The 12244-nt window shown below is 54.0% G+C and overlaps 1 protein-coding gene across 2 annotated transcripts in view; it reads left to right on the top strand.

Moving 5' to 3' along the window:
- Positions 1–365: 365 nt before the first annotated feature.
- Positions 366–12244, top strand: part of LOC138170837 (zinc finger protein 345-like) — a 35236-nt gene continuing 23357 nt past the window's right edge. The window contains exons 1-5 of one of the 2 annotated variants that reach the window (XR_011170758.1): positions 366–511; positions 2049–2144; positions 2627–2753; positions 6272–6439; positions 8380–12236. Coding sequence is in view for 1 of the 2 variants with exons in the window: in XM_069100344.1 (XP_068956445.1) it covers positions 467–511; positions 2049–2144; positions 2627–2753; positions 6272–6439; positions 8380–9908 (1965 nt within the window). In the remaining variant the exon portion in view is untranslated. The remainder of the gene's footprint in view (positions 512–2048; positions 2145–2626; positions 2754–6271; positions 6440–8379; positions 12237–12244) is intronic. The other variant, XM_069100344.1, reaches the window with a different exon arrangement.

Below are 12244 nucleotides of genomic sequence, written 5' to 3'. Positions count from 1 at the left end.
GGGGTGCCAAAAGCAGGAGAGGAGAGGGTCCAGGACCCCATGGTGGGAGGGCGGAGACCCCACGGAGAAGAGGAGGAGGCAGAGGTCAGAGGGGTGCCAGAAGCAGGAGAGGAGAGAATCTGGGACCCCATGGTGGGAGGGCGGAGAGCCCACGGAGGAGAGGAGGAGGCAGAGGTCAGAGGGGTGCCAGAAGCAGGAGAGGAGAGGGTCCAGGACCCCATGGTGGGAGGGTGGAGAAGAGGAGGAGGCAGCGGTCAGAGGGGTGGCAGAAAAAGAAGAGAGGGGCCCGCTCCTTCCAAGGCTGTTCACACTACCTCCCTTGGCCCACTGCGCATGCCCAGGAAGCTTCTGGACTACAATTCCCAGAGGCCTCTCATCGAGTGGCGCAGGCGCAGTGCTCTGGTGTCACTTCTCTGCTGGGGTGCCGGAGCCTGAAGCTGGGGAGAGGCAGCCAGAGTTTCGGGAAATGATCCCTGTGACGTCACGGGCCGGCGGGTGTGGTTGTGTGGCCGTGAGTAATTGTGTGTGTGTCGTGTGCCTGCGTGTCCCTGGGTGCTGTGTCACTGAGATCGTGTCCACCCCGTGGGTGCTCGTGGGTGCATGTCCGCAGGGTGCTGGCAGGGGCGCCCGAGGCGGGCACGAGCTATGTCCCGGCGTCTCTGCCCCTCCAGTCTCCCCCCTCTCCCGCCCTGATGCAGGAGGCCTCTGGGGCGCCTTCCCCCCGCCCCAGTGCCTCCCACGGGGGTCTCGGGGGCCAAGCACGTGAGCACTGCCCCCAGCTCCCCCCCTCAGCGGGTCACTGCCCTAGGCACACTGGGAACCAGGAACAGAGCTCCCCGCCCCAGCTGGCGCAGGGGCATCTCCCAGGGGAGCTGCTGACCTCTCCTGGCCCCACTGCAGGTCCTACTCCTCACCCCGCCCCCCCCTCCCACGCCGCCCACCAGCCACCAGGCTTCCACCTTTCCCATCCAGTCGTTCATCTGTGTGCGAGGTGTCCTGGTTCTGCTCACTTCACGCTGCATCAGTTCTCGGGAGGTTTCCCCGGCGGCTCCGAATCCTTCCTGGTCGTGGCTTCGCAGGGCCCAGGACTTTTCGGTTACGCACGCTGCCACAGTCCGTTTGTGGACATCTGCCCTCCGACCCGCTGCCTGCCCCGTGCCGGGCTGCTCTCAGCCCTCGGCCACACCCCCAGCGTGGACCCCGTGGGCCTCCCGTGCTGCAGGACATGGCCTCCTCCCCCCCAACCACCACCACCGATGACCCTTCTCAAACCCTATTGAAACAACCTCGGACTCAGCGGCCTGCTTCCACTCTCCCCACCCCACTTCAGGTCACCCTCCTCTGGCCTCCCCTGAGGCAGGGCTGCTCACGGGGTCTCCAGGACCATCAGCTCCACATCCCTCCCCCACGATCTCCTCAGAATGGGGCTGTCCATGCTCAGACATCTCCCGGGGCTACTTCTGTCTCCAGGGTGAACAAGTGCCTGGGCTTGGCCGCTAGGCATGCAAAGCCCCTCACGGTCTGGATCAGTTTCATTTCCCAGAGGAGGACACAGGCGAGCTCCTGGAGAGCCAGGGGGCTTCACCCTCTGAGCATTTAGTGCAGGGTTTGTTCTTGGGGCATCGCTACTCAGGTCCTCCCTCGGCCTTGGGATCCTCAGCCCCTTATGGCATGGCCTCCTCCGAGAAACCCTCCCTCATCCCCCAGCGGGAGAGCGCATCACACTCACTGTGAAGGAGACTATTTCTGTCCGTGCTGTGCCCCCCTTGGAGGCCAGGGACTGTGTCTCTCCTGTCTTTGTGCCCCGGGCACCATAACCCCAGCTGGCGGGCATAAGAGAAGGTGCCGACCTGGCCCTAATGGGGGTCTCTCCTCCTGCAGATGCATCCCTGTCTCCCCACCTCTCTCCTGAGGAGCCTGGCACTGGGCGCTGCCAGGCCTGCCTCTGTGTGTGTCTGTGTACCCGCAGGGCCTGGGGCTGGGGCGCCTCCCCCCAGGCCAGCGCAGACCCTGAAAGGTGTGACAGAGGCTCCTCTCTCTCCTCTCAGGTCTCAGGTCTCATGTCTCTGAAGCTCCTTCTTCCCCATGAGGGAAGTCCAGAGGACTGTGGCGAGGCCCCCAGGGCTCTCTTGGCTCTAGACCAGGTGAGTCGGGGTCTCCTCCTCCAGGCCTGTCCTGCAGGCCCCCAGACCAGGCCTTGCTGCTCCCGAGATCTTGGGGGCCTCTTGGGGTTGGGATCACTCATGAGAATCAGCCATAGATGAGGCTGGCCAGACCCTGGGCTGCAGGCCTGGCTCAGAGGCCTCCTTCCCTGAGGTCATCTGGTCCAGCCTCCAATGGCAGGGTCCCAGAGGAGCCCTCAGAACCCCCTCCCCCACCTCCCCAGCTGGCTGGAGGGCATAGGGTCCCCACCCCCAGATCCACATCCTCACCATCCAGGGCCCCCAGGACCCTCCCTGGGCCCAGGGCCATGTCTGGGCTGAGAGGAGCAGAGATGGGCAGCTGGAAGGGTCCTCAGAGGCCGTGAGGAAACCAGGCACAGAGTCCACAGAGCCTCTGAGGAGCCTCCTGCTGCCTCGCCCGGGTCCCCAGCCCCTGGCCCAGCCGCCTGTGTTTGGTGTTGCAGGAAGCTGTGTCGTTCAGGGACGTGGCTGTGGACTTTACCGAAGAGGAATGGGGGTGCCTGAGCCCTGCTCAGTGGCAGCTCTACAAAGAGGTGATGCTGGAGAATTACAGGAACCTGGTGTCCCTGGGTAAGGCCGCCTCCCCTGGGCCCGGGGCTGGGGGGAGGGAGGGGGTGCAGAGCCCCGCTCCTCTGAGGTACCTCCTTTGTTCTGGGGCTCCAGGACAGTGTGGCTTCTGGCCCTCTCCTGCCCACGCCCACCAACCCCAGCAAAGGCTCCTCCAGCTGGGGGATTCCTGGCCTCCTGAGGGGCAGAGCAAGACTTGGCTCTCCTCTGGCCACTGGGGAGACCCTGACGTGGTCCCAGACTTGGAAGGGACCCCAGAGGCCATTTGCCCCCATCTCTTCAAGGGCCTGGGATGTCCCCAGAGTCAGTCAGGCTTCCTGTGGGGCAGTGGGTGGCTCCGTTCTCTGCCCTTCTCCAGCCTTTGGTGCTTCTGCCCCTGTCCAGGATCTTCCAGCCTCACAGATGGTGGCTCAGTAACCACATTTTCCAGTTTGGGGGCAGGGAACTTGGGTCCCTCCAGGGCAGGTCTTTCCTTTCCAGGCCTTCCCCTGGGGAGAGATGCAGCAGCAGGAGGAGCCTTGGGCTGCCTGCGGGTAGGCCGTCTTTGCCCTGCTGCTGGTGGAGGCCAGAAGCCTCCTCTTCTTCCTCTGCCACGTGGGAACAATCACAATTCCTGAGCTGAGGCACCTGAGACTGCACTGCTCCCCTTAGCATTGCCTCAGCTGCTGTGTCCTGGGGCAGCAGCAGCAGCCCAGCCTGGCGCAGTCAGTGTTTATTAAATGCTTCATCTCTCTGCCGAGCAAAGGGCATCCTTTGCGTAAAGCCCTTGGTGACCCTGAGCCGTCTCTGTCAATGCTCTGTTGTTGTTCAGTCCTTGCAGTTGTTACCCACTCTCCGTGGCCCCATGGGAGGGTTTTCTTGTCAAAGATTCTGGGGTGTTTGCCATGTGCTTCTCCAGCTCATTTCACAGATGAGGAAACTGAGGCCAGCAGGGTGAAGTGACTTGCCCAGGGCCACCCAGCTAGTAAGATTCTGGGACCACGTTTGAACTCCAGGCCTGGGGCTACCCTGGTCAGTGTTAGGTATCATGATGGTTACAATAAGCCTCCACCGCAGCCAAGGTCTCACCCAGTCTTAGACTCTGCTTTGTCTCTCAGTTTGTTAAAAGGAGCCCTGTGCCTCTGAGGTGAGCAGAAGTGCAGAAGCCCAGCCAGCCTCAGGTCATTCTGAGCCTGGGCATCACCAAGACTGTCATCTGGACAGTGGTGCCCTCTTGTGGTCATTTCTTCTGTCTTCTGGGCGCTGCTTAATGAACACTGTGGGAGAGTTCCTTGTGCATGTCTTTAGACGATTCCTATTTCCCTCCTCACTGGCATTTTCCCCATTTTGTCTCGGAATTTCATTCTCGAGCATCTCCCGTCCTTCCTAGGCTAACTTTTCCTCTAGAATTTCCCCCAGAACCTACTGAATTCTGCTTGCCCCCTCTACCCACTTGGTGAACTTTCCAATCATTCCATTTCCCTCATCTCCCTTCTGAATCCTCCTTAGTCCCAGGGCCATCACTTCAAAGCTAGAAGGGTCTGGAGCTGCCCTGGAGGCCATCTCCAGTACTTTATCCGGCCCACAAAGACTGAGTGAAATTGCTCAGCACCCCTCCCCCCCCCCCCATAGCTCCTTGTCTGGGATCCTGCCCCTCCTCGAAACTGGAGGGAGAACTTGGAGGCTCCCTAATCAGAGCATTCCACCCACTTCCTCAGACTCCCTCGAGTTCACCCTTTGTTCTCTGTTACTAATCCAGAGACCGAAGGCAGCAGGGTCAGACTCAGAACCAGTCCTGCTGGCCACGTCTCAACTTCCAAAACCACAAATAGCATCATCTATGATGTGCCTTGTTTTTATTTATTTTGTTCAACATTTCCAATTATATCGATGTGGTTTGGACGGAACTAGGGACTGCTCGCTATATACGCGGGCCCCATCTCTGAATCCCTCTTGGTGTCCTGCTCCCTCTTTTCTCTAAGTCCTTCCCGCTCTCTTCTCCCTCAGAAGACACAAGTCGAATCTACTCCACTTCCTTCATTTTACATCGGTGGAAACTGAGGCTGAGTGAGCGGGAGGGATTTGTCCAAGGTCACACAGCAAGCTCGCTACGAATGTGCTGGGAAGTGAGGTCCCTTGAGTCCCAGCCCAGGGCTTTTTGGACTGTCCCCTCTGTCTTGCTGCCCATTTGGGGAACATAATTGAACCATTTTTGTTCTGCTGGGCTCTCTTCTCAGTCTGGCATTGCTCCCAAGTCTACTGACCTCATTTAAACAAGAGGAAATTGGGGTCCAGAGAACAAGAAAGGCAGCTGGAACCACGAAGCAAAGGGCTTTCGGAGCCGAACACAAGTGTTGGGTTTCATGCCTAGAGCAGCAGGGGGGAAGCCAGAGCATATTGACAGGGTAAGGGCTGATCTGATTTGCCCTTGAGGCAGCTGTGTGGAGGGTGGTTCTGAGAGAACTGGAGAGCCTGGGGCCGAAAGATGTCAGACCAACATCTCCAACCACGTGTAACACAAGTTCCAAATGCAGCTGATCGAGAAGGCAAGTATTTTTTTTTAATGGAAGAGGATAGAAGATATTCCCTTTTGCATTTATGATGTGGGGGAAAGAATTTTTGAAAGGAAGGGATGGAGGGTATCACAGGAGACAAACTGGACGTTTGTGGCTGTAACTAGAAGATACAAGCATTCATTGGGGGAAATCATCTCCCCATGGGATGTCTGTAATAATGGCCCCACCTAAGGTGTCTGAGGACTGTCACCCCCCAGGTAGCCCCCCCTTTGTTTCTGCTCCTTGGAAGCTCGCTCTCCTTCCCCTCAGAGCTCAGTTCCCATTGCCCTCCTGACATGAGATCTTTCTTGATCCCTCTACCTGCTAGTGCCTGCACTCACCCAATTACTCTGTGTGTGCATACAAGTGCATGTGCATGTGTGTGAGTAAAGGGGACATTTTTTTTTTTACTTTTTTTTGAGGGGGGAGGGCAGGGCAATTGGGGTTAAGTAACTTGCCCAAGGTCACGTGGCCAGTTTTGTGTTAAGTGTTTGAGGCTGGATTTGAACTCAGGTCCTCCTGACTCCTGGCACTGTACCACCTAGCTGTCCCCCCGAAGTGGACATTCTTAACACAGGTTCCCACTGATAGAAGCTTTTGCAGGGAGGGCTTCTTGTTGTCTCTGTATCTGAGCACGGGGAGGTAGGCAGTTCCACTGCTTTGGCCCCAGGCCCCCTGGGATTGAACTGCTTTAGGGAATGTCCTGTGAGGGCGCTCTGGCATTCAGACACCCCCAGCAGCACCTTCGCCATCACTTGTGGTCTTGGGGAGTCATCTGGCACACACAGCCAGGGTCAGAAGCGGGACCCGAATCCAAGGCTGGTCCCCATCCACTCCACAACTCACCCTCTCACCTCAAATGCAGAATGTGCTAAAGAGAGGCTTGAGGCTTCACTGATTCTGAGGTTCTCCATCCATTGGCAATCAGAGCCACCCCCGTCCACCATCCCCAGTACACAACTTTCTCCTTTCCTCTCCCCTGGGCAGGGCTAATAGAGGACAAACCACACCTGGTCTCCTGGCTGGAACAGGAGGAAGAGCCAGCAGCCTCGGATCTGCAGGGGGAGGTCCCAAGGAGCCCCTGGCCCTGGGAAGGAGACGCTTCCTCCCGGTGTCTGGGAGCCAGGGGATGCCACAGCCCTGCTGGACCCTCAGGTATGGCCCTCTCTGCAGGGTGGGCTGGTGCAGGGGCATGTACCCGCCGCCTCCCCTGTCACCAAGGTCAGGGAAATCCGAAGCCTGAGGCTCGCACAGAGATCACTCTGTCTGCTCAGTGCACACACATAAGTCAGTGTATGCCCTTGAGGGGGCTCATGTCACGTACCTGCTCAGTGAGCTGCTGTGGCTCCCTGGGGCCTCTCGGATGCCATAACTCCTCTGTGGCACCAAGGCCTTTGCCCAGGTCTTACCCATCCCTCCTGGCCATGCCCTCTGTAGTCCAGCCACACTGTTCCTCCCCCATGGTCACATCGCTGTGCCTTTGCACAGGCTGTACCCCCTGCTGGGACACATTCCCTCTTCCCCTGTGCCTCTTAGAAGCCCTGATTCCTTCTGAGCTCAGCTAACGTGCCACCTCCTGCCCCAGGCCCAGCCAGAAGCCCAGGTGCCAGGGCCTACCCCCACTTCCCCAAAAGACGTGGTGTAATTTTCCACGTGTATGTGTTGTCTTCCCAGTGGAATGTAAGCTCCTGGAGGGCAGGGACTGTTTCCCTGGGCCTGGCACAGTGTGGGTCCTTAAAACCTGGTCACTTGTGTGACTGAGCGATCGGTAGTAGCTGAGGGTCACGCCCTCCTTCTGTGCTGAGCTAGCCTGCCTGCCTCTTCCTGTAGGTGGCTGTTTTCCTGCCCGCTGTCCAGCTTCCCTCTGACCAGCCCCCTTGCCATGGCTCACTCCATCACTTTCTGAGTGAAAAGGGCCCTCCCCACTGGTCTCATTGTCCATTCCTTCATCCTCATCCTGTGGCGGTCCTCCCTCTCTGTGTAGTCAGGAACATGGTTCAGTGGGAGAGCACAGAGATAGGAGGCAGCAGGCCTGGCCTGAGGCCTGTTCTCAGCCTGGGGACTAAATCCTTTCATGGCCACATTGGTCACCTCTCCTAGCCCTGGGTTCTTCATCCCTAGAAAGAGAGGCTGCCCCCATGTCAGTGAGGACACAGCAGGACAGCCTAGCAGATTGTCAGGGGCCTCAGAGGCTATCGGGTCCACCCCAGAATCTCCCTTGGAGAGCCCCAGTGAGGCTACTTCCTTCCTCAGGCAGCCCATTCACATTCTGGACAGCTGAGCTGCTCAGAAAGGTTTTCCATGTGTATACCAAGGCAGAATTTGCCTCTTTGGAACATCCACCCACGGTCCTTTTTTCTGTCTCTGGTAGCCAAGAAGACAAACTCTAATCCAGGGGTGGGGAACCTGGGGCCTCCAGGCCACATATGGCCCCCTAGGCCCTCAAGTATGGCCCTTTCACTGAATCCAAACTTCACAAAACAAATCCCCTTGTAATAAAAGGATTTTTTCTGTAAAACTTGGGCTCAGTCAGAAGACTTCACCCAAGGACCCAGAAGGCCACATGTGGCCTCCAGGCCAAAGGTACCCCACCCCTTGGAATCCTTGGTCCACATGCCTGTGCTTCAGATTCTCAAAGACAGCTGCCATGTCTTCTCTTCTTCAGACTAACCATCCCTAGATCTTCTGAGCTATGAATGAAGAAGTGAAAAACATTTATTTAATGCTTTATATGTGCCCAATACTGTGCAAGTCCTGGGAATACATACTAAAGTGAGACAGCCTACACTCGTTTGGTCTGAACTTGTGGCCCTTCACCATCCTGGTGTCCTTCCTCAGGACCCCCTCCTGGTCATCAGTGCCCTTTCTAAAATGTGACTTCTTCCACTGAACCTCAGACTTCCAGTGTTGTCTGGCCATGGTCCAACACAGTGGGGCTGTGCCCTCCCTCTGGGTGTCCTGTGCTTGCATCACTTCCATAGGCTGCCAGTTTTCTGTGGGCTGGTGAGAGTCATGATTCTATTAAAGGTTGGACTAGCTCTCTGAGGTCGTTGATACCTCCGATTCAAATTCTTTTCCTTCTGAATTTCTTTCAGCCTGGGATTCTAGATTTGGGAACCAGGAGGGGTCACTTGGAAGACAAGGAGGAGAAGCTTTACTGGTAACATTTCTGGACAGCCCTAGAAGGCATGCTGTTCCCCAGGTCCCCGCAGGTTTTGAAAGTCCTTATCAGGAGGTCACGTCCTGGAAACACATGAGAACCCTGGTAGGGGAGACTCCAAGCAAGGTGACTGTCCTGGTGCCCACTGAGCAGGGTACTGACTTAGGAAGAAGCTTCAGCCAGAGCATGCCCAAGCACCCAGGACTGAGGGCTCATGATGAGCGTGGGAATCTCCCCCATAATCAGCAGAACAGAAATGCACCCTATGATCTGGAAGAACATAGACAGAATTCTGGCAAGCGCTCTCCCCTTATTCAAAATCAGAAACCTCATGGTGAAGAGAACCCTTACCAATGCACAAAATATGAGGAGGCTTTCAGCAACCATTCAGACATCGTAAATCATGAAAGAACTCAAGAGGGAGAAAAGCCTTATACGTGCAGTCATTGTGGAAGGGCCTTTAGGTGGACCTCTGGTCTTACTAAACACCAGAAAACCCACACTTGTGAGAAAACCTGCGATTACACAGAGTTTGGGGAGGCCTTCAACCAGAAGTTGGATGTTGCTAAAAATGACCAACTTCAGGGTGGAAAGAAGCCATATAAGTGTAAAGAATGTGGGCTTACCTTCACTTGGCGCTCCTACCTCATGGAACATCAAAGAACTCACACTGGTGAGAAGCCTTATGAATGTAAGGAATGTGGGAAGGCTTTCACACAGAGCTCCAGCCTTACTAAACATCAGAGAATTCACACTGGAGAGAAACCATATAAATGTAAAGAATGTGGAAACGCTTTCCGGCAGAACTCACATCTTATTCGACACCAGAGAATTCACACTGGAGAGAAACCTTATGAATGCCAGGAATGTGGGAAGGCGTTCAGCCAGAGATCAGACATTATTAAACATGAAAGAATTCATAGTGGAAATAAACCATATGAGTGTAAGGAATGTGGGGCAGCCTTCAGTTGGCGCTCATACCTCATTGAGCATCAAAGAACTCACACTGTTGAGAAACCTTATGAATGTAAGGATTGTGGGAAGGCCTTTAGCCAGAATTCATCCCTTATTCAACATCAGAGAATTCATACTGGAGAAAAACCTTATAAATGTAATGAGTGTGGAAAAGCCTTCAAACAGAGATCCTCTCTTATTCAACATTATAGAATCCATACTGGAGAGAAACCTTTTGAATGTAGAGAATGTGGAGCAGTCTTCAGTGGGCACTCAGGTCTTATTCACCATCAGAGGATTCACACTGGTGAGAAACCTTATGAATGTAAGGAATGTGGAAAAGCCTTTAGGCAGAGTTCAGCCCTCATACATCATCAGATAACTCACACTGGAGAGAAACCTTACAAATGTAAAGAATGTGGGAAGGCATTCCGAAGGAACACAGTTCTTACTGAACACCAGAGAATTCACACTGGAGAGATACCTTATGAATGTAAGGAATGTGGCAAAGCCTTCATTCAGAGAGCAGCTCTTAATCAGCACCAGAGAATTCATTACTGGAAACAAGCTTTACCTGTGTGAGCAATGGGAAGGCCTTTGTCCAGAGATCAGTTGTTTGGAAATACTGCCTAATTCATACTGAAGAGAAACCTTATGAATATAAGGACTATGGGGAAGCATGCAGTAGACACCAGTCCTTATTAACATGAAGGAAGTAACACTAGAGAGAAAAGCTGAGTGTTTAGTCATTAGAGAAAGGCTGATTTGCTTAAATCTGAGCTGTTACTGAGCATAAATCAATTGACGTGCATAGAGCCCATGAATGTGAAAACTGTTTGTCATTTGGGGATCACATCTTACTTAGAATCAGAGAATTTACCTTAGAGAGAAACTGTAAATGTCATGGATGTAGCAAACCCTCGAGTCTTAAGAAGGCCCTTACTCTGTATGAGGGAACTCCACCTATAAATGTATTGCAAACAGGAAAGCTTTCATGACTCATACCACCAGATATGCTAGGAGAATCCCTCTGAAGGTAGCGAATGTGGGAAAGTTCCCATTCAGAGGCCTAGCCTGCTTCACCATCAGTAAACTCAAGTGGGAAGGACTGCCTCCAAATCGAAGTGATATAGGACAGAAGCAAAGTGTTCAGCCAAAGCCCAACTTCTCTCCACCTCAGAACTTCAAGAAATGTGCCCAAGAATAACAAAGAGTAAAAGAAAACGTTCTCACAAAGAAAGCTGCAAAAAATCAGCATAAAGACTGTTATAATGAGTAAATCAAAACAGAATACCAGTATAAGGCAAGACTCTTGCCTCTTAGAAATCTCACTTTGTCTAAAGATCACTGAAGAGCGAAGGGACAGCAGTCAGTGACTAATCCCATGAGTAGTGAGCAGACAGCATTGTCTTCAAGGAAGAAGCAGCTGTTTATTAAAATCAGGGCACTACAGATTAAGGACATTCAAACTAGGAAGTTTGCGGTTGAGGGAGTGGGGGAACTGGGGCTCAGGAACCATGCTGTCATCGGGATTGGCTTCAGGAAAGGCTAGGATCCCAGTAAAGGTAGACTGGCTGGCCAGGAGCCAGTGGGAAGGAGGATGGACCTAAGGCTAGCATGAGTGGGCCATTTCAGTGGGAAGAGATTGCAGATGCCTAGAGCTTCACGTGTTTTGTGTCTGACCTTCATCCTGGAAGAGGACCGTGACATCAGGGGATGATGACAGGACTCGCAGCTGACTTGGATGGGAGTGAGGGAGGCTGTGCACGGTCACCAGCCTCCCTTTCTCCTCCAGAGCCCTCTGGGTCTAGGGGCCAGATATTCGTCAGGACGACTGGAGATGGCCCAGGATGCAGTGGGAGACCCTGGCCCTTGTAGGCTCAGGCCTTTTCAGCTTCTCACTTTGAGTGAAGTAATATTCATTCAGCGAATAGGCCTCTTTAAGAAGTGAGTCAAGGGATGGCCCCTTTAATAAAATGGGGGGGGGGGGCGAGAAGTTGGCAAAAGAGAAAGCTACCCCTGACATTCACTCTGAGCCAGGAGGACCCAAAACACTGCCAGTACGTGGAGCTCGGGCAGGGACTTACTGCTGTCTAATCTATGAACTCCAGAGTGAAATGAGCTCACTGCTGGGGAAGCGGGGCATTGGTCCAGCTGCCAGGACAGCTTAAGTGTAAGCAGTTCTCAGATCGCTCATCCCTTTGATCCAGAGGCCTTGTTCCTGGACTCATAACCCCAGGGGGGTCAGTAACAGCCAGAAAGGACTCACCTTTAATTCAACAGCAAACACGCACATGGAAAATATCCGTGTGCAGAAGCATTGTGACTAATAAAAACCCTGTGCCAAGGAGTGTCCTGTCCGCCTCCGAACAGGCACCTGAGTGTCATGGTGGTGACGATAGCACTGCCCGGCCAGGGTGATGAGGATCCCGGGAGGGAGATGGAGAGGGTTTTGCACAACCTAACACGCTGCTGTGCCTCTGTGTACATGTGTGTGCCTATGTCTACACAGGCAGCTAGTGGCATGAGCTGGTGGGCAAGAGCACCAGACCTGAAGTCAGGAAGACCTGAGTTCAAATCTAGCCATATGACACTGGGCAAGTCACCTTACCCCTGCCAGCCTCCATGCTCTCATCTGTAAAATGGGGATAATAATAGCATCCACCTCCAGACTTGTGAATATCAAGTGAGAGAACATTTGTAAGGTGCTTGGCAGACCTTCCAACACGCTACAAATGCCAGATGATTTTCCACAAGGAAGGATGTGAAGATTTCAGAACACTAAGGAAAGAAGAATTAATTATAAGACATGCTATGCCATGGAGAGTCCTCTTAAAAGTGACATG

Source organism: Petaurus breviceps, unplaced genomic scaffold, assembly GCF_028583685.1.
Source record: "Petaurus breviceps papuanus isolate PSGF00001 unplaced genomic scaffold, PetGlider_PUasm1.0 398, whole genome shotgun sequence".
NCBI lineage: Eukaryota > Metazoa > Chordata > Mammalia > Diprotodontia > Petauridae > Petaurus > Petaurus breviceps.
This window is presented reverse-complemented; position numbering and strand designations above follow the sequence as displayed.